The 22662-nt window shown below is 40.0% G+C and overlaps 2 protein-coding genes across 3 annotated transcripts in view; one reads left to right on the top strand and one right to left on the bottom strand.

Annotated features, from left to right (window-relative positions):
• Positions 1-1193, bottom strand: part of cd2ap (CD2-associated protein) — a 33270-nt gene extending 32077 nt beyond the window's left edge. Inside the window, exon 1 of the mRNA XM_074684985.1 lies at positions 818-1193. Coding sequence (XP_074541086.1) covers positions 818-821 — 4 coding nt within the window. The 5' untranslated portion in view covers positions 822-1193. The remainder of the gene's footprint in view (positions 1-817) is intronic.
• Positions 1194-22358, top strand: LOC141801751 (endoribonuclease ZC3H12A-like). 2 transcript variants are annotated; one of them, XM_074684987.1, is made up of 6 exons: positions 1194-1342; positions 11437-11851; positions 17357-17496; positions 20349-20583; positions 20675-20781; positions 21212-22358. In XM_074684987.1, exons 2-6 carry the CDS (start codon positions 11553-11555, stop codon positions 22093-22095), a joined length of 1665 nt encoding a protein of 554 aa, XP_074541088.1. In that variant the 5' UTR covers positions 1194-1342; positions 11437-11552; the 3' UTR covers positions 22096-22358. The 2 variants fall into 2 exon arrangements, with proteins under 2 accessions (XP_074541088.1, XP_074541087.1); XM_074684986.1 differs by lacking the exon at positions 1194-1342 and adding an exon at positions 10477-10540.
• Positions 22359-22662: the final 304 nt, after the last annotated feature.

The following is a 22662-nucleotide window of genomic DNA, read 5'->3' as shown; positions in this document are numbered from 1 at the left end:
TTCAGTGGGAAAACATTTAACCTAGGCATACACTTCAAGGAAGACACTACTGATTGTTAATAGAAACTTTTACTGTAAAATGTCCTGCTGAAGCAACAGAGAAGTGGATTCACCATTTTTAACATAAGTAAATGGCATCCTTCGTTGGAAAGGTTTAGGATCTGGATCATGGCCCATACCAGAAAAAGACCCCTCAAGTTGTAAGTGGCAAGAAGCAATGACAAGTGAAGCCTTACACTATGCATTTGGGTGTGGAAACTTTCAGAAAGACTGTCACTGATTGTCAAAGAATGACATGCACAGCACGCAGCAGTACGTACAGTAAACATTTGTTTTTACTGGGCATTAAAGAAGCCTAAAGAAAAAAGAGGGATTGACCCAAACTTCACGTCTGAAGTTTTCTAGCCAGCGGAGTCATGTCGATATTAACAGTCCTAACTTTGAGCAGAGATACTGAGGACAGCGGAGACAATAATAAACTGTGAATATGGACTGTTTAAGCTTTTTCTGGACAGTTTTACAGAGGCCTTGTTGAAGGGTTGCTCCTGTATCCTGTAGTTCGACATGCAGCCAAATCTAAGGATGTAGGTGGCGTTATCCTGTTATCTGAACGGCTAGCTAACTGGGCTAACCAGCTAGCTTCCATGATTGCCATGTTTGTATTCCTAAAAACCACAACCAGGAGGAACACTGATGTTACAGGCCCCTGTATTCACGCTTCATGCGTATTTAGCCTGCTTTGTATGTTAAATCAGAAAGGAGGAGCAGCTGACATGAACGGATATCACACACAAGCGCCACATCATGGAAAACTCACCCATTCCTGTCCGCCTCACCACCTCGCTACCAAGCGCTGGGAATCTCCGTCTCAGTAGTCTCACTAACGGTTAGTTACACTCAGGTAGATGTGTTTAACCGACCACCGACAGAATGTGTCGATTCACTGCCCAAAAAGAAGTAAAGTGAGCCGTATAGCCATTCGTCCTTGCACAAGCAGCAGCAGTACCCTCCCCAGTTCTGTCTTAGCGGTGTTTGAAGATTATTGTTCAGGAAGTTAACCAGGAGTCTCCACCTTTCTTGGACGTGCCTCCGCTGGTTGTTGCTGCTGGCTGCCGTCTGACTCCTGCCACCAACATACAATGTTACAGGAAACTTCGCGATGCTTCGGGCAGGACAGTCCCGCGAGAGGAATATTTAGCGGAATGTTGACCTGTGTCCGTGGGGAAAAGAAAGTCGAAGAGTCTCCAAACTCCTTCTCCAGCTTCTCAGAGCCAGCACCGTCATCCGTCGATGTTTGCTGATACAGTGTTTCACAGTGTGCATGGAGGACCAACTCAACCAGGTGAAAAACAGTTGACCTCTAAATTATGAGCTTAAAACTTAAATTGTGTCAAATTCTTACTAATAAGATTTAAAACTTGGGTTGAGGTTGATGAGGCAAAAAGTTGAAATTGTAATATATATATATATATATATATATATATATATATATATATATATATATATATATATATATATATATATATATATATATATATGAGATACTAAACCCAATTCTGAAGAAAAATATGGAAAATTAACATTATGAGATAAAAAGTCAGAGTTGTGTAATTTGAAGTTGCAATTTTGAAATAATAAGTCATAAGTAATTCTGAGACAGTACCTGAATGTTAAAAAGTCAAAGTTATTTGAGGAAAATAAAGATTATAAGGAAAAAAAAAACTGTGAACTAAAATGTTGCAGTAGCAATACACAGGTGTAACTAGTTTGATACAAAAAAATCTAAATTGATTATCGAAAATCTGACATAATCAAAGGTCTAAGATTTATTTAAAAATAACTTACCAAATCAAAATTTTAACAGAAAATTTGAAATAATGAGATAAAAACAGGAAAGTATGTGGTAGTAAAACATTTTAGATAAAAAGACAAGATAATGAGACAAAAATGGAAATTAAAAACTAGATGTGAACATCATAAGATACTAAATTCAATTTATGAGATACCTAGTTGAAATTAAGCAAAAAAAAATCAAGAATGTGAAATTAAAAAATCAAATTTATGACATAAAAGTTTTAATTAATTATTTTTAAAAAATCACAATTTATGGTTCAAGAAAAACTCAAGAAAAACATTTTTTTTAAGATTTAGGATCAAAACAATGTGATTCAACCCTGCAGTTATGTGATATGAATTCATTGTCATTAGTCAGTAAGTTAAAGTTTTGAGGAGTTGAAAAGTCAAAGTTATAAGAAGGAAGTCAAAGATTATGACGATAAAGATCTAAACCATGATATTAAAATGCAATAATGTGATAGAAAGTTGCAAATATGAGATTAAAAATCAAAATACTGAAATAATAAATAAAAGGTCTGTGAATTTAGATCCAAAATATGAGATATATTTTCCTTTCCAATTAATTTCAAATAAAACATTTCTAATTATATAACAACATAATTATAGTTAGTAACTATATAATTTTTGATATCTGCTCTAAGGAGGAGAAGGACCAGCCCATTTTTGACTTTCCCAGCAGCACACAGTTCAAAAGCTAGAGTATTGGGTAGTGCTGCTGGTAAAATGGTGAATTCACAATTTGTGATTCTATAGGACAATGCTACAATTTGTAATTTTAAAATAATAAATGGTATAATAATTTTATTTGCTTGAGTATTTGTGGAGATGAAAGGATTATTGATAGTTTTATATTTAATTGTAAAAAGTACAGATATGAAAAAATAAAATAAAATAAAATAAATTAACAACATGAAGTTTGTACAGTAATGTTTTCAAAATAATTATATGTTTAAAAATTCAATTGAAATATGGTTATTTTTTTACTTTGAAAATAGATGCAGCCCTCTAAAGTGTGATGATACATTTCTGTAGCCTTCAGCACTTCTGTGAAACCAAAAGTGTGTACAGCACTGTAACAAAATGAAGGCTTCTCAACCAAGCTTTTACTGTACTATTACTATTTAGGCCTGTAAACTCACATACGTTTGTTATATTTGCCATGACAGTCTAAGTTAAATAAAACCCCAGATGAGACAGGTATTGAGTTTTCCTCTAATGCCAGAGAGTGTGTAAGATGGACAGCAGTGTTGTGCCAGAGGCTTACAGTCTTTCATCATCCCCCACACACAGAATTAACCATATAGAGTTTCAAATTTTACAAACAACCACAGCCACACCCACTAAAACTGTACACAACCCTCTTCTCTAAGTTTCCAAGAGGGAAAAGTAAGTGCTTCCCAGAAGTGATAGCATTAAAAAATCATAATAAAACAGAAAGGGCAAGACGGTGTGCCAGCAAAAACTTTACCTAAGTCCTGCTGGGCATGTGATATGATATGACCAATGTATGGCTGAGCGAGAACAGTTGAAATTTTTTATGGTGACACTTAATGTCAAAATCAGCACCCACCACACCATGCAAACCACTCCCTCTGGCAAAACTCATTTTCTCTCCACATATCAATACGAACATTTCAGGGATATTTTGAGCTGAAGATGATAAAGATAATGAAGATATTTTCAACACTACTAAAAATAAAGCTCTTGGGGTAGCAGCATGAAACTACCTGCTGCCACAAGGGGGCACTAAGACTTTGATTAAATAAAAATTAAATGGATGTGGTCAGGCCCTCATGATTCATGCTGTGTTCAGGTAAGATTGGCGTATGCATGGCTGAGATAATCACTTTTTTGTGTATTGGTGATACTTCCTTCTTGTAAGGTGGACCATCCTCTGAATTTTGTTCAGAAGCCATTTACACCACAATATTGCTTGACTTCATTTTGGGTACCCTAATATTTAGAAAAAAAGAGGGTGTCTCTGTTCCAAAAATATGCAAGAGGGTTGAAGTGACCAAGGTTTTTGCATGAAAGAACCATGGGTCTGTAGCATGTTCAGGCCCTGAAAATTCGACTGGTTTTCTTAAAGTGAAATAAAATAAACAAAAGAGAATTTCAAATTATAGGAACTTCTGGGATTTTTCTTACATTTTAAATTACTTCAAAATACTATGAAATTACAAGTATAAGATATAAACATGAGAACAAAAATGTAAAGAAAAAATAACTAAGATATATTAGTTCTGTGTGCATATAAAATCAATTCATTAACAACAAATAAAGAAACATGCTGTACGGATGTTTAAGTTAAAATACATCTAATGATTTGTTTGTGTCACTGTTTGTATTCAGTCTAGATTAGTACAGACAAGTGCAAAGAAAATAGAAAGCAGTGAATGATAACGAGACAGATTAAGAGGAGATACTGGCAGTTGTTAATGCAATACTGCACAGCATTGATGGATCTCAAATTGTGTGTTTCATAATTCATAAAAAAGAAATAACCAATGAAAACAATGTTTGAAAATGGATTTAAGTATAAGTTCAATTTATTCATTTATTTAAAAAAAAATGATAAAAACATTTTAAACTGTAAACATAAACCCCACATGTGGGCAACTTAGACACATATTTAAAACACCCAATCGCCACTAACCTTCATACATACCAGCTGTTGCAGTTGGCCTCAGGAATGCAGCCAGCGAAGTGCTGTCCCTGGGATCGGGCAACTGCAACAGCAACACCCAACATGGTCCCCTCAGACAGGTCAGACATTAAAAGTTTTTTTATGTTTCAAATTACATTTCATAGATACAGAATGTTTTTTTTTTTCATCAGGTGTTGTGATCAGTTGGAGGACATATTTGGTATAATATGAGTACACTGCAACATGAAAGTTCTATATAGAAATACTGGGGCTTCAAAAGCATAATTAGCTTTAGCTTCGAGATGAAAAGGTAAAAAGATTGATCCCATAGATGAATCCACCTTATGGCTCAAAATTATTTGTAAAATTGAGGGGTCTGGGTGAGCGCCAGGTTTCCAAAGACCTGAGAAGCAGTGATCGAGAAGATGTCAGTTATCAACATCCTTCCTTCCCAAGCTATAAGAGTTTTAGTGGAAGTTCCAGGATCAGGTGAGACACTTGTAAGTAGTATATGTACGGCAGACACAGTTGTTACTGGTTTATTGGAGACACTAAACAAAAACTCGCTCTGCGTAATCTGTCCTGTAATAAATATCAACGTAAAACATTGAAAAACATACGTTTTGTTAAAATTCTTTCAAAGGAGAGCTCATCTTAGTTACACAATGATGTAAAACATAGGGGACCTAAAATGGTGATTTGCCCATTACACCACTGGATGGCACCATTTCCCAGATTTTGTTATTTGTGCTGAAAGTACTGAACTCTCCTTTTTTCTACTCAGGGAACAAATCCTGCTCTATGAGCACCTAAAGGCAATGGGTTCATTCTTCATTGTATCTTGAGTCATGATTTCCTGACTGAAACCCCACATAACAAAAAGAATGAAATGGAAATAAAACTCAAAATGTGAGTACAATTGTACGGAGAGGAAAAAAGTTTATTTATTCCAAAAAATCTTTGATATTATGGTTTGGCTATGAAAATGTACCATGTTTTAGGATTTTCAGCTGAATGAACCATTCGCCATTTCTTAACTGGGGACCAAATTTTTGTTTCGGTATTTTTTTTATTTTATTTTTATTTTATTTTTATTTTTTTTCTTGGGTCTATATGGGAATTTTCTTTAACTACAGTTTTACATTTGGAGCCATTCCATGCCATCTTGCATTTAACTCAGCCAATAAAGCTTTTTGTGTTGATATCAACATTCAAGAATTGGTATGTGGATATGTGTTTGATTTGTTTATTTAGAATGATTGAATCACATGATTTATTTGTGTTCATGTTGTTTGATGATTTGTTCTTGTTTGTTGAACATGATTTTGAGGAAATTCTAGTTTTATTATAATGAAATCCAAAATTGTTACTCCAATGAGAATGAGGCTCATCAAAGCAGTAACGCTAATCATCAGCTGCTTGACTGGATGCTTACAGACTGAGGCAGGACTTTGACTTCCGAACCTGGTAAGCTCAAAGAAAACTCAGACTATTTTTTCTTGATCTTTTCATATCTGCATGCAATGAAGACTTTTTTGTTTATTTCTGTTTCCCATTGAAAGTTCAATCAAATCAAAGTGTAATCCTCTTTGCCTCTGAGCCATGAGTGTTTTAAACTTTCACTCTGCCAAATTTTAAGTCCTAATTTAAAATTGTTTTGTCTGATGCAGCAGTGGTCCCCAACCCAAAGGGCGTGGACCAGTACCGGTCTGTGGGTCAATTAATACCAGGCCGTACATAAAATATCCTCAACCTACATTATTTCAGTTTGATTTATTATCTGATTTTGAACAGTGTTTTATTTTGAAAAATGACCAGATTATCTTTGTTACACCCGTCTATGACTTGACAAATCAATGCTTCAAAGTTTGGAGTTTGATTGTGTCACACGATGACTACTGAGGTGTTGCAATATGCTGAGCTGAGCTGAGCTCAAAAAGAAAAAAGACAGAAGAATAAAAGGAAGCTAAACAGGAGAGTGATAGAGCACGGGCTACAACATGAGTTAAGCTGTTTGTAATAATGTTCAGTCCAACCCACAGTCAGCAGTTATTCTGCAGTGGTCTGTTCAAACTTGAGAGTCTATCAATAAAATGAAGAGTGAGGTTACGTTAGCTCTGCTTGGTGAGGTTGGAGTTGGTAGATGAGCATTGGTAGGACATAACCAGGATTTACTGGGTGGTTTCAGACACGTCTCAGAGCACCAGACTGTAACAATAAACAGTCTGCTCACCTTCTGAAAACTAAACTACACTACAAACAGAATTTACAAAGTTTGATTGTTGTCACGTTCAACCAATAGCATACATAACCACAAATAAATGCATAACCTCAATTGTCACTTTTTACTTTCCCGGGAAAAGATGTCTTGAACAAAAAAAAGTATTGTGTATAGAAGATCTGCTCCCCCCATCATTTGATTCAAAAACAAAATGCACTCTTTGGTAAGCATCTCACCTTTATGTCAGTGGGTGATGGTGCTCATAGACACTAAATGTATCACAGAGTCAAGCAAACTTTTTGCCCAAGATAAATTGTTTTTAACTTGCACAACAGCTGCAAAATTCTGCTTGTGGTTCCATTCAGTCAATAAGTATTGCTTATTGCAAATACTTCTCTACCAGTTGACGTTCAGTATAACTTAGTTTCACAGCTGAATCATGCATGGTGTGTCCCTTTGCCTATAGCAAAGGTTGTTATTATTCTTGTTGTTGAATCCTAAACATCACCAGCAGTCACCTCCCTCTGTGTTGGGCTCCTATCAGACTGACTTACAGTCAGCTGATGTTGGCTCAGTGACTAGTTGTGCTGTTCACTCAGCTGCTGTGGGATTGCTTTCTTTATCATTGTTATCTCTGATGACGTTCTTTATCGTTATTGATGATATTTATGTTGTGAGATCTGAGGATCTGAGGCTGATGTTGGCTCAGTGACTGACAGTCCTGACAGTTGCTTCATGTTTGCTCTCTTAATCATTGTTCTTGTTTGTCCTGCCTGTCACTCGTTCGCCCTGCTTTATTTCACCAATAAAAGAGTTAAAATAGAAGTGTGTCTGTTTGTAATGGCAGATTGTGAATCAGCGTGTGCACATGAGGGACACATGACAGCAGAGGAAACAGGAACCTGTCTGTCAGTGAGCTGTTGTTCAGATAACAGGATCAGATATCTGACGGTGGTTTAGTGAACGTCACGTCTGATGCTCTGAGGCTGAAACCACAGACTGCATGCCAACTTTGACAGGTTTAGTCTTTCACTTTTCGTGTATTTTTAGAGAAAAACTTCCTGCTCAGCATCATCACCACTTTCACACATCAATTCAGCCTACAATATATTAATGTCCAGCAGGGGGAGTAGGGTATGTTAGGGGTTTGATCTTAAGTCAGACAATAAAAATGAACCATCTTCAAAGGCAGGGATCTCAAACTCATGCCATGGAGGGCCAAGAGGCTGCAGGTTTTCTTTCCATCCAAAAACTCCACCAGTTGAAACCAGCTGATTTCACCGATTACCTCACCTTCAAGCAGAGAGCAAGAACCAATCGGTGAAATCAGCTGGTGGAGTTTTTGGTTGGAAAGAAAACCTGCAGCCTCTTGACCCTCCTTGGCACGAGTTTGAGATCTCTGCTCTAAGGGCTTGTTGATCAACCAGAAAAAAAAACAAAAAAACAACAACTGACAATTAAAGCTTCTAACCGATGAAAAACTCCTGTGTCAATTATTTTAATTATGCCCCCTTGTTATCTCTCTCTAAATTTGTTTAAAAAAAAAAACAAACAAACACAAAATTAAAATACCCGCTTAGTAATGGTAATCTAAATATAACTGAAGACAAAACCCATCATTTCTAATCATAGCTTTAGCCTATCAACACATCTCATTTATTAACATATAACCCATTAAACGTTAAAAGGGACACGGTCCATACCACAGGGCACAGACAGCAGGTCCATGCCATGTGGCGCACAGAAAGCCTGTGTCCTTGGCAGGTTAACATCTCAATGTACAGCGGGGTCTAATATCCACTGCATAGGCTGTAAAGTAAACTTTACAAGTAGACAACTAAACCTAAGACCATTAGTTATATTTACTAACCTTTTTTTAGTGCAGTTGTTTTCCTAGATTCTTTTAAGTAAGCTCAACTTGTCACATTTTTACAGTGCAAAAAGTATAAAACCACCTCACCAGAATTTCCTTTGGGCTTTGCAAATTATAAAGTTGAAACAACGGAAAACTTTAAGTTGGATTGATGCAAAATGTTGATTTGAGAACAATCACATTTTCAAGTTCTTTGACTTAATCATTGTGTTGATTGAACTTATTATCATTTCAAATAACTTAATGAATTTATGTGCGACCAATTGAAGCAATACTTTAAGTTGGTCTGTTTTCTTTTTTCAGTGTACCGATACTGATTGCCAGGTACCAGGCATCTCTACCCCATCCTTTCAAATGGGAAAGTTACCCATCTCTATTCTGTACAGTGTGTGCCATTAGAGGAATACACTTTTCATACCGGTAATCTTTTTTGTATAAAGATGTAAATATGTTCATTTGTTCTTTATAAACAGCTTCTTTTGGTCTGGTGTGTATGTGGTTTCCTGTTCTTCTGGGGTCAGCCTCAAGTGGATGCTGGACGGGCTGCAGATTATAGCACTTCCTCATTGCCTCATATTTTCAGACCTGAGGTTGCTACTTGGTGTTCTCTTTCAGTTTTAGGTTTAAGCCAACTGTTGACATTACTCAGCAACATATGTCACATTGATTTAATAGTGTTTTTTTAAACACACAAAACCTGTTAACTTTCTTTGATTTCCTTTTTTAAAAGAAAAAAAAATACTTCATTCCTTTATTTATTTTATTCGGAGGGGGTGTAGATGTTTAGATTACAAATATTACATGAAAATAGCTGCCATTGTTTTTTATTGTATTTTTTAAGCACAAGTTTTTACAGGTGTTTCTCAAAACTTTTTGTAGCAGGTGGTTCTACAGGTAAGTCAGTCCATCATGAGGTGGTTTCAGAGTTAAAAAGTTCTTTAAAAGCACTGAGGAAAACAATACAGCAATGTACTGATATTAGAAAAATACATTCTATTTTTAAATATTTTGGTATTTTTAAAAGTACATACTTTAGGACCTTGTCTACAGGTAAAATTTTGACTTATGGTTAAGTAGGATTTGATGCGGAGTGTTAATAATTTGACTGAAGTATTTGTGCTTTGTCCACGCTAGGCAGCAAAGCCCCTACTATCTGATCGGTCACCCCAGGTGTTGTTGCTAAACTTTGATAAGCTTTCTTCCCTGTTGGAGGTGGGATTGTTGTTAAAATCAAGATGAAAGTGCAGCCTGTAGCTGTCTTTAGACGCTGGATGATTCTCTGCAGAGGTGAGAGGAGTCAGAGGGTCAAAAAGATAAACTCTCAGGTTTGAATCAGTCATCGGTGACACAGTGAAGGTGTTGATAAGAGTGACAAAGTGTGGAGGAGTTCATCTGTGAGAGTTTGAGTTCTCATATCATGACTTTGGACAAACATTTCCTGTATGAGTGCACAAAGAAGTAATTGAATGAGTTCCTAATCTCCCTTTGTTGCTCCTCTTTAATCTGAGGTTAAAAACCACACAAAGGACACTGTGTAGGAGTGTGTATTCCTTAAGAACAACCTGAGAACTATCAATGAACTCTGTGACAGCAGCTTTGGTGTGACTTTGGCAGGCTTCACACACTCTGATTCATTGTTGTTGCAACACAGCGAATCAGGAAGAGCCAACGACACAGAGAGAAAAATCCCTCAGGCTCCCAAACCCGTCCTGGAGGAGGAAGTACTGATCCCTGAATCACTCTCAGACCTCTTCTTTACTGGTTGCAGAGCTGCTTTCTCAGCAGGCAGCTCTCACTTCCTCAGTGTGTGTGTGTGTGTGTGTGTGTGTGTGTGTGAGAGAGAGAGGGAGAGAAAGAGACAAAGACAGAGCAGCTCCACAATGAGACAGCGAGAGCAGCTCCACGCTGGGACAGAGAGGCTCTGATCCACCACATGCTGAGAGTAAGTACTGAGTGTGACTGCTGTGTGCGTGTGTAGACTGTGGTCCTGTTCAGACTGGTCTTGGTTGAAGTTTTGGGGCTGAAGTTGGGTCAGGTGTTCTCTGGGGTTTTTAAAGTCTGGATGCGAGGCTCTCAGAGGTGTGTTTAGTCTCTGAGGGTAAGTCGTCTCCACAGTTAGAGGATGTGGTTCAGAGCAGGATGGGGTTAGTTTGAAGCATGCCTGTCAGAGCTGAACCTGGCAGGATAGAAACAGCTCTACCTGTAACGCTTAGTGACAGCCACTGGCTCATGTCGGAGCACTTCAGATCAGATGTGTGATAGAACGAGGAAATAGAGGGGAGACTGCTCTCAGATCTGTTTCCTCATTCTGCAAGTGTTTCAGTGACACATCAAAAGCAGGAGAGTCAATCTCGCATGATCGAATGGAGTTTAAAAAGAAAACACGTCTGATAGATTAATGTGCTTTTTCACTTGACACTCCCTGCCACACTTCTTGTTCGGTTTCTTTGCATCTGCTGGAGGTGTGAAGTCTGTTTCTGGGTTTGTTCTGTGAGGGAGGACTGAGTCATATCAGTCTAACAACATCAGTGAGATCTGATGAATGGCTGCAGCTCAGGGGGGTTTCCAGTATGAACAATAAAAACAGAACTCACTGATGAGCCCACGCTGCCTTCAGCTCTGCTCGCTTTGACCCCAATCGCTAAGGAGGTGAAATCAGAGATCAGTGGAGACCCTCAGCTTCCTCCTAACTGTGACAGGGGCTTTTTTGAACCAGCGTGACGTTGGTGTTTGCAGTCATGAGTTCGAACAAACCGCAGCAGGTTCAGTCAGGAAGCTTCAGGACCAAAAGCCCCGTGAGACCTCAGCTCTGATTGGATGTTACCTTCCTCCTTTCAGCAGCTGTTCCAAAACACAAGCTGCTGCCGTGGAGACGCCACTGAACCTAAATAAGGAGGCGAGGAGGAACCCCCAGCCCCACAGTCCTGAGAACACCATCGCAGTTATCATCCACCATGGACCACCACCAGCAGCACGCCAAAGTGGAGCGCTTCCTCAAGCTGGGGTTCAGTCAGAAAGACATCCTGAGGGTGCTGGAGAGCCTCAGGCACGACGCCCAAACCAATGACATCCTGGAGGAGCTCATAAAGACCTGTCACACCCGCACATCTGGCAACAAGAGCGCCCCACATAGTCCCCAGCTGGTGTCCAGAGGCTGCAACCCCAGTCCCAGTCCACAAAGAGGAGGACCAGACCAAGAGCCAGCTTCCAGCTTCAGACCTGTAGTCATAGATGGAAGCAACGTGGCCATGAGGTGAGTCTCTTCTTTGAGTCTGTGCAGCCGCAGGTGGAGGATCTCCATCTTTATAAAGTAGTTAGTACAAAACAACCAAGCTCCGATCAAGTTAAAGTGTTTCTCGGGTAAAACTTGATTTATTTTCTTTCTTTTTTTTTTACAAAAATATGATGTAGTTAAAGATGTGAGAGACAGAAGGAGCAGTGTGGAGGTTCATTTTATTTTCCTGTGGCTCAGAGACTTAAAGTTTAAACTTTGCTTGCTCTCAGAGATCAGTTAAGATTTTACAGATTTCGCTCGTAGCAGATAAAAGCATTTCAATAATAACAATAAGTGAAGCTGAACCTGAGATTTAACAGAGACAAACAACTGTTTTCAGTTTCATAAGAGTCTGTGGGAGTCAAATTTTTTTTCTCTAACTGATCACACACACTTCCTCTGTAGAGATGTGGAAGTGAAACATGGTGTGTGTTTTTCTGCTCTTTAGGTTCTCTTATAAAACACTACCCTTGCAGGTCACACTCACATGTTTTTCCATCATGTCAGGCTGCGTAGGTGACACTGCTCTGACATTCTGCCAGTATGATCTCATGGTTTCCAGCTTGACTCCACCTAGACCAGGTAACAAGGAAGTTATGAGTCAAAGCAATGAACTGACAGGAAGGTGGATCAAACTTGATTCAAATGAATCAACAAAAGAGAGGTGTTTGCACAACACATAATCCTGCCAGGACATGAAGGAGGAAGAGGACTCAGCATTTACTGTCACACCTCTATGCCCAGGCAGGGGTGACTGTGCTGCAGCCTCAGGTGTGGAAGCTCAGACAGGTAGACTCAGACTGTGTGTCTCTGAGGATTTCCTGTAAGGTTAGACATCCTCACCTGCTGACACATCACCTTAAAAAACACCATCTTATGTTTTGGGGTACATGTGAACTGCGCATATATGTGAACAGAGGCACATAGAAACAGGAGCACAGGGGTAATAGTAATGATGTAAACAGGAGCAAATGTAAACAAGAAAAGCACTCAGGGAGTGCACATCTCCATGAAGCATATTGTGATTGTCAGGCAACTCTTTGGTCCTACTTTAATGTTATACTCCCAGTGTTGACAATTATGATGACCCAGTACATGTTTCATATTCTGGATCTTAGTATTCAATAATGTCAGGATCTGGACTGTACTTTTACATCTGTCAGAAATTATGGTGACCTTGTCTTGTATTGTTTTGCAAAACAATCTGACCATTTATAGTAGAGTTATAAACACATATGGTGAAAACAGCCCTATCTCACAATGATAAAAAATCCTTTAAAAAAAATCCTGGATCCAGATGGTGATCCGGATCATCTCCAAAAGTAAATCACTTCTTCTTTGTCCCTTTTGAACATTTCCTGAACATTTCAGCAAGATTTGTTTGGTACTTTTTGAGTTATGTTGTTCACAGACAGACAAACTCCCAAAAACATAACCTCCTTGGCGGAGGTAGTAAAGCCTATGTGACAGGTGTATCAGTGTACATGGGATCGGAAGCACATGTGAACAGTTGTATTAGCACACCCGTGAACAGTATCATTAATATGCATGTGAACAGAAGCACATGTGAACAGAAGCAAGTGTTGTTTGGTGAATATGTGAACATGTGTAGAGCTACACAAGGTCACAGGAGCACATGTGACCAGGTGTATTAGTTTACACGCTTAAAACTATAGAGTTCATGTGAACAGGAGCAAGTATGATTATGTTAGTAGTTTAACAGGTGGATCAGGATACATGTGAACTGGTGCACATGTAAATTGGACTTTGTGATGTCTTATAATCATAAACTGTATAAAACATGGACAGCCTCCGCAACATCACCCGTCTGTTCCTGATACCGTGAAATTAAGCTAATCTTTGGGCGCAGCCACATTGGTAATTATGCCGGCTGTGAGTTTCCTTTTGAACAGCTACAGGGCGCCTGTCAGTCAAGTGGCCTGAGCTGTGTCTCCGATTGGACAATCAACGATCCTAATAACTTCTAAACCGCCAAGTCAGAAAAAAATTCATTCACTGTACAGTGTATGCCGATAGTGAAATCAGCATTTCAGACCCTAGCCGTTTTTGAACCAGGCTGTAAATATGTTTTTTAATGCCATAAAAATATGTTTTTATGGCTGGGTGTGTATGTGACTTCCGGTCTTTCTGCAGCCAGCCTCAAGTGGATTCTTGATGAGCAGCAACTTTTAGCACTTCCGCATAGGCTTCATTTTTACTAACTGGATGTTGCCCCTTGCTTAAAACTAGCATTGTGAAGTATGCGCAGATGTATGTACACATAGTAGTAGTGCGAGTACTGGTCATGACATGTTACCAGCTGATGATATATGTAATGTTATCTCTCAGCTGGACACAAAGACATGTCCTTTGTGTTTATTGGCACTCTTTCCTGAAACAATCGTGTTTCTTAACAGACATGACGGACATGATCAGACATCCTCAGCTCGTAGAGATCTTTTAATCTTCCTGCTGTTTACTTTTTTTCTTCCTGCTAAACCTGTTTAATATCTGTTATCATCTCTGCTTAAAAACATCATGGCCCTTCCTGATGCTCCTTCACCTGGCCTTCCAACCAAAATCCATGACAGGCAGGACTCAGTCTGATCTTGTCATGACCCACCATATGCAGAGCTTGTCTGTTAATCAGTCTGCTGAGTATGTAGTTAGTGGAGACAAGTCCAACGCCATAAAGTTTTCACGTGTTGAGTTTAAACAAAGTATTGAAGCCTAAAGATGGCAGCTGTCGTATCATAATTGACTCCTCCTCCTATCTTCATGCTTCAAGGATATTACTGTTTCCATTAAAGCTGCAGCTGGAGTATATGATCTGAAAACCTGTGTGCGCAAAGAGAGTGTTAGCACTTCCTGCAGATCGCAACACGGGTATTCCCCATGGGCGTGCAGCAACACACACGCACACACAACACACACACTCCTTGAGGCTAAACGATCAAGTGATCTTCAAACAGCCAGTCAGAGCAGCAGGAAGTGAAACAGAGTGTGTAAGTAGGAACAACTGATATCAAGGTTTACAGAAGATTATGACACAAAGATTAAACCTGCACCTAATACTACACCCATATCTGATAATACAGCTACACCTAATACTACAACTACACCCTATACCTCATCTACACTTAAAACTAAACACACGCACACATAATACTGCAACTACACATAATACAAAACCCACACATAATATTACACCTACACTTGATACTACACCTACCCCTTATACTACAAGTACACCTAATATTAAAACTACTCCCAATACCACACCTTCACTTAATACTACAACCACACATAATACTACACTTTCACATAATACAACTACAAATTGTACTGCACTTTCAACAAATACAACAACTACACTGTTATACTCAATACTACAGCTATCCCTAATACTACAACTACAGCCAACATTAAAACTATAGCCTACATGAAACTACATCTGCACATTACACTACAATTATAAATGCAACTACACCAAATAGAATGGAATAGAATAGAACAGAATTTTATTGTCATTGTAACAAGTATAACTAAATTGAAGTCACGGCAGCAATCAAGAAAACAAAAGTAAGAAAGTGTATAGAAAGTGCAAAAAGGTTCATAAGAAAATAGATGATGACAGCTTGTCCATCATTGTCCAGTTCAGCCAGTCTCCACCTCCACAGGGTCCAGGACTGAGCTTCTTCAGCAGTCTGTTCAGTCTCTGTCTCCTGGATCCTGTCCGCTCACAGCAGGTGAAGCTCTTCCAACATGGCGTTGGTGTCTGGTATTAGCTCCGTTAGCCATGTCTGTGAATAGCATGATGTTACTCTGCCCTCTGGTATTCCCTCTGTTACTGGGTTAGCACAGCTAGCTCGTCCATCTTATTGGAGATAGATCTTATGTTCCCAATAACAATGAATGGAAGGACAGGTTGATGTCGTCACTTCTTAACTCACACCTGAGAACCAGCACGTCATCCTCACCTCCTTCTCCTCACCTTGTGAGAAGACATCAGGCCTTGCACCAGTTAGCATTGACATGCTACAAGCTGATAACAGCTGAGTTCACATGTAAACAATGCAGCCATGGTTACATGTCGTATCTCCAGACAAACACAGGAGAAGAAGTAGTAAACTAACACTGAAGCCACAAAAAGTTTGGCCTCCATGACCAACAAATGAGCCATACAAAGTAATGATCCACTCCAAATACAAAGATTACGAAAAAGAGATGAAAAAAAATACAAAAAACGGACAAAGAAGAGAGAGCTGCTGCAAAGGGCAGCCATAGCCAACAGGGCGGTGCCAAGCAACTAATATTACTGCTTTACCAATATTTCACCTAAAAATACAGCCAGCACAACACCTAATACTACTTCCAAACCAAAATAGATAAAATTAAACACATCTAATCTTTAACCATCACTACACCAAAACTACAACTACACCTAAAACTTCACTCATGACTACACCAGGACTATCACTACAACACTTAAAATCAAAACTGCCACTACTACTCCTAAAACATCAACCACATCTACACTTAAACATATACCAATAACTACACCTATAAGTTCAAATACAGCTAAACCTAGAGGAACAACACTACACCAAACACTACAACCATATAAAACTTGATGAATACATCTGAGTTTAGTTTAGTTAACTTTACAACCACAGCTAAACCTACACAAGACTAAAACTAAAACAACAGCTTAACCTAAAAGTAAAACTAGAACTAAAACTATAACTAACCCTAAGACTTGTGCTGTATCAAGAACTATTTCTACAACAGCTCAACTTAAAACTTCAACTATTACTATAACATACGTCACCTTAAACTACTAAACAACTTTACCTGAAGCTTCACTTTAAACTACAACTGCCATTACAATAACAGCTTCAAGTGATATAACTTAATCATTGCTGTATAACTATCACCCTAACCATCCCTGAAACTAAATTCCTCTTTAGTTTCTCTTCTTCTTCTTCTTCTTCTTCTTCTTCTTCTTCTTCTTCTTCTTCTCTCTGCTGCTGACTGATCACACATTAACCATCAAGCCAAAGTTTGTGCTGTTTTAATAAACTGAGGGCTATTATCCTACATGTTAGGGAAGTTTTTAACCACAGAGTCAACACGAAACTTTTCTGAGGTTGGAGTTATTGATGTACATGTGACATGTTGGCTACCTCTCACTCGTCACTCCAAGATACCCTCACACACAAACCCACAGATTCCTGAAGAGTCACTGAGAAGGTGAGTCTTCAGCTGCATCTCTTTACCTCTGTGCTGATTCTGTCCTCTGCATGTGTCTCCAGGTGTTTGTCAGTGAACTGTGCAGCGTTGTTTTCTGGAAGCTCTGCAGCTGTGTGCAACAGCCATGTGTGCAGCATGGTGAACTTCCTGAAAAAGAGAATAAACACATGATGTGCTGTGAAACACAAATGAAGAAGTGATCTCTGTCCTCTCTTGTTTCTATCTTTGCAGTCACGGGGACAAGAAGGTGTTTTCATGCCAGGGCCTTCAACTGGCCGTGAACTGGTTCCTGAACAAAGGCCTGCAAAACATCACTGTGTTCGTGCCCCTGTGGAGAAAGGAGCAGGCGCGGCCTGAAGCTCCTATCACAGGTGAGTTCACCTGACTGAGCTGCTGAGGTCAGTCTGCAGCCTCTCTGTCTAGACCAACAGTCGGTCACCGACTCAGCCTATCTTTGACTCTGGTTTGATCAGAGCGTCTGAAGTGCAGTGAATTAAACATGACAGTGACAGTGACTGGCATATCTCACGCTAAACCGCCATCATCGTCATCAACAACAACAACAACATCAATAACAACAACAGCTCATACAGGCTAATAAAAACCAAGTTAATAAAAAAAGATTTTGATTGAATATTTCGTTAGAACTGGCTCAGTCCTGGACCAGCTCTTAGCTACGTTGCCGTAGACTCAGGCAGCATTCAGCTAAATACTGCTTTAGGCTTAGGCTCTGATTCAAATCATGTACTTCTGTAAGTACACTTCTGTAAGTACACTTCAATGAAGTACGCTTCTCACACTACGCACAGACTGTATTAGTGCACAGAATCTTACAGTGTTGTCCCAAAACAAACACTAAACAGAAATGTTCCTCTGTTCCCACACATTCCTCTATGTAGCCAATACGGCGACCATTGAGTGTGAGAAGTATCCGATGCTCCACACTCAACTTTTTGACCGTTTTGAGTGTGCCAGCTGAAAAATCAAAGCTCATTGTGCTTGTCCATACCGTCAAGAGTACTTCTATAGTTAGGGGAACATTTCAGTTAAACAAAAAAAGTGGGAAAAAAAAGTGCTTTTTTTGCTTCATATTCTGTTTGTTTGCAAAAGATATACCTGAAATGTACTACATTCATTTACTGGCGAGCTTAAGCTTTAATGAACTCTTGATCATTTAAGTTAAAAAAAAAACGAGCATTATTTTGTCAACTGTGTTATGGACACAAGTTGTGACTGTTTTTTCATCATAGATCCATATGATACCGTACTTAAGAGTTATTTAACATTTCTATTCAAGACATTGCTCCCTGGAAATGTCCCTCATCATTTTATGTCATACTTTAGTCAAAATTTAAAATAATTATGGCACAAAAATCACATGTAACATAGTTGACATTTTCTCATTTCTTTTGGCTCTTGTGCAAACTGCAGACCTTGAATATGGTACCACCTGACCTCAATCACCTCATATTTCTGCTCATTTCCTTCACAGTTTGGTCTTTTTACATTTTTAGTAAGAACACCAGAAAATGTTGGTAACACAGTTGATGAACAAACAATGCGCACCATGTACAGACGATCACTCTGGTGAAATATGATGAGGAGGATTTCAAATATGCAACACTTTCTTCATGGTTCCCGCAAATAAGGATGTGACTTAAATTGATTTAGGTCATGGGACTTTGGAGCAAACCATTGCTGATTTATAGGGTTTTTTCAGTGGGTAACATGGTTGACCCTGATTTCTCAGACACACACAAAATGAATTGTTTTATCTATGCAGATTATTTAAATAGTTTTCAAAACACCTTTGTCATTTTTTAATGATTTAAAAAAAAATACTGAAAATAATATTGACAAACATGTATTCTAGTGTTAATTTTGAAGAGAAAACCTGGCATTTGAGAAATCGGACCGCACAAAAAAAAAAAACACAAATTCCAATATATGATTTGCATTTTTTGCTAAATAAATTATGGAACCTGTTAACTTTTTGTATGAAATGAAAATGCAATATCAATCAAATTGGTCATTGCTTAAAATTTGCATTTAGTAAAATTGAAAAGTATACCCCATGGACATGAAACGTACCCCTAATTATAGAATCATTCTTATGCACTCGATAGTAAGTGTCAGTGCAAAAGTATGGGAGGCAGCCTTTTTAAAGCCCAATATGTAGCAAAGACCCAAAATATGATAAACAAAATAATCAAAAAACCTGAAATGTGATAACTAGTCAATATTGTAACAAAAGTGCTAACCCCAAAATGTTATAACTAGCCCCAAATGTTACAAAGCTGAGCCCAAAATGTTAGAACTTGTTGCCCAAAATGTAACAGTTTGTTACATTTTGGGACAGTTATTACATTTTGGGTCAGTCTATAGCAGTCTGAGCCTATCGCAGTTTTAGACTAATAGTCAAAGCCTTTAACAGTTTCAGTCTATTACAATCTAAGTCTGTAACAGTCTAAGCTTAAACAGCATCACTAGGAGCTGGTCCAGGCCTAATCCAGCTCTAACTGCAAGCTTGATCAAAAAGGAAAGTTTGAAGTCTACTCTGCAAAGCAGAGAGGGTCTCTGCCTCGTGGACCCTGACTGGTAAAGGATTTCAAAGAAGAGGAGCCTGATAACTGAAGGCTCAACCTCCCATACTACATCCAGATACTGTAGGTATGACTAGCAGGCCTTTCAAACATTATATTGTGACATTATAGGGTATTAAAAGGTTAATAAGTATGTTTCTTCACCTTCTCATGTCACCTAGGCAAACCTAGAACACCTGTTAGAGTGTTACAAGTACACAGGTTACCAGGAAATGGTGGACTGAACTCTGACAGCAGACAGATTTAATATGAGAGGAGAGAAATACCAGAGTGGATGATTTCAGTGAGAGCCAGCCCTGACAGGAGAGTTAAACATCACTCAGACAGAGCCTGCACTGATAACACACAGGCTGTAATTCCTGTTGTATAACTGTCCTTGTATGCTACGTCAGCTGCTCAGTCTACGTCAGGTTCATCCAGCAGGTTTCAGCTGATCCCAGTCCAACACTCAAACTGAAACCTGTGCATGGATATACTGAGACTGCAGACTTGAAACAAGTCTGCAGCAGGCTCTCCCTGCTGTGTGAAAGATGTGGTGTGATGTTTCTCACACACAGCTCCGATCACACTCACAGCAACCTGCCCACACACCTTCCTCAGCAGCTCTCATGTGTTTACAGACCAACATGTCCTCCATGAGCTGGAGAGGAAGAAGATCCTGGTGTACACGCCATCCCGCTGCGTAAATGGGAAGAGGGTGGTCTGCTACGATGACCGCTACATCATCAAGCTGGCCTTCGACTCTGATGGGATCATTGTATCCAACGACAACTACCGAGACCTACAGACAGAGAACCCCCAGTGGAAGAAGTTCATCGAGGAGAGGCTGCTGATGTACACCTTCGCCAACGACAAGTAAGGCTGCAGGTGGTCTGTGCACAGAGTCTGTAAACATCACAGCAGCAAAGACTTCACTCACACCTGACCTAACCCTGTTTCTGTGCAGGTTCATGCCTCCTGATGATCCCCTGGGAAGAAACGGTCCGACCATCGATGACTTCCTGAGGAAGAAGCCCTGGAGTCCAGAGAACAGGCAGCAGCACTGTCCCTATGGTGGGTTACACCTCCTAAATGTCCATCAGGTTCTTTAAGCCAGTCTTAAAATTGATCAGAGCTTTACTTTGGCGTTACAAGGGCACTGTGAGAAACAACATTTAAAAAAGTGAACCATCCCTTTAAAGAGCAAAAGTCAGATATATGGAGCTCTGAGTCAAACTGTCACATTTCTCCAGACTTTGGCTTTTAAAGCAGATGACCAGTTTAAAAACAGAGGGAGCTCCCTCCAAGGGCCAGCAGGGAGTGCTGTTTATCTCTTAATCTGAGGTGTGACCAGACTGAAGGTGTAAGAGGCCAGAGGTCTGTCATGAAGGGGTTAAGAAAGATCTATTATCCTGGGGGGGGGGGGCTGTGAGTGGGGCTGAGTGTTTACAGAAAGCCTGTGCCCACAGCTCCAGCATCAATAACACCTGACCTCTTCTTTCAGGGAGGAAGTGCACCTATGGAGTTAAGTGTAAGTTCTATCACCCGGAGCGCATTAACCAATCACAGCTGTCTGTGGCCGACGAGCTGAGGGCGCAGAGAGACAGAGCCAAGCTGAACCTGCAGGACCCTCTCTGCTACTCTGAAGCGTATCAGCCAGAGCTCAGGTACACCTCACCCACCCCTCCTCCACTGAGTGCAGAGGATCAGACCCAAAGAGTCTCACCGGGTGCCCTGCCTGTCTACCAGAGAGACTCCAGCAGCCCTTGGAGCCACACACACCTGAGCCTCCGCCACAGCCCAAGCCCAGAGGTGGACGAGGCGTTTGGCTCCATGGAGGGCTCCATGTCCAGGTTGTACATCCAGGATGTGCCCTACAGTGTGGAGCCCTCTCCACATACCTACAGCAGTGGGGTGGCCAGCTACAGCCTGGGCCAAGACGACTTCTCCATGTCAGGCTCCATCGGCACGAGCATCCACCCAGGAGGTTACTATCCTCAGCTGAGCAGCTCAGCAGCACCCTGCAGCTGTGCTCAACAGAAAATCAGACCGTCCTCCGTCCAGCAGCAGCACTCAGCATGGAGCTCCTGCCCTGCTCTGCTCCCTCACAACAACGGGCAGCACTCCGCTCATTTCTCAGAGAGGCAGCATGTCAGGCCACCCCCCAGCAGACAGACTCACAGCTTACCCAGAGAGCTAGTGGGGCAGGATGGCCTAATCGACAGGACCCAGAGCAGAGAGCAGAGGATGGGCCTGAGGAGCCAGCTGAGCGCCCTGTTCCCTCAGAGCCTAGTGGAGCAGGTCATGAACAAACATCCTCATGTTTCAGACATGTCTGAACTGATCTGCCTCATCCAGAGCTACAGGGGTGGCTACCCCTCCTTCTAGCTCCCACACACACACACACACACACACACACACACACACACACACACACACACACACACACACACACACACACACACACACATATTCATGAGCATTACAATGTGACTTTACCTGCTGACCCTGAGGCAGCAGACTGAACCTGGTGTTTAAAGTGCAGTGCACTCAAAACTAGCTACTTACTGTAGCAGTAATAATGTTTGATTAAAGCAGCATGTGTTGTTTTGCCATGTTTCCTCAAAGTGAGGATCTTTCTGTATGGACCCTCTGACCTGTCTTTTTATATGTTATTTTTTTAGGAGACAAACCTGTGAAATAAAAAATAAAACTCCAAAGCTTTGGTCACTGTAAACACCTGTCTGATCATTTACATCACATGGACACTCAGGCAGAAATCTTGGGCGGAACCAGACTCAATTAGGTCTGGGGCGTTGATTGTAAAGCAGCACAACCTACAAATAACATTTCCCCACATTTAGCTCTGAAACATCACTTTGAATGCAGTTTTAGAGAAATATTTTTGAAATATATCCGTCATATAATTTATAAATGTTTTATCTAAATGTTAAA

Source organism: Halichoeres trimaculatus, unplaced genomic scaffold, assembly GCF_033239565.1.
Source record: "Halichoeres trimaculatus isolate MK-OKI-2021-1 unplaced genomic scaffold, fHalTri1.1 fHalTri1_scaffold_13, whole genome shotgun sequence".
NCBI lineage: Eukaryota > Metazoa > Chordata > Actinopteri > Labriformes > Labridae > Halichoeres > Halichoeres trimaculatus.
Note: the sequence above shows the minus strand (reverse complement) of the source record. Positions and strands in the feature narration are given on the sequence as shown.

What these genes read in the sequence shown, in the direction of transcription:
- LOC141801751 (XM_074684987.1), top strand. Translation starts at nt 11,553, where the DNA reads ATGGACCACCACCAGCAGCACGCCAAAGTGGAGCGCTTCCTCAAGCTG. An exon ending in GGAAGCAACGTGGCCATGAG is followed by an intron (nt 11,852 to 17,356) that starts GTGAGTCTCTTC and finishes CTATCTTTGCAG; the next exon opens with TCACGGGGACAAGAAGGTGT. An exon ending in TACACCTTCGCCAACGACAA is followed by an intron (nt 20,584 to 20,674) that starts GTAAGGCTGCAG and finishes GTTTCTGTGCAG; the next exon opens with GTTCATGCCTCCTGATGATC.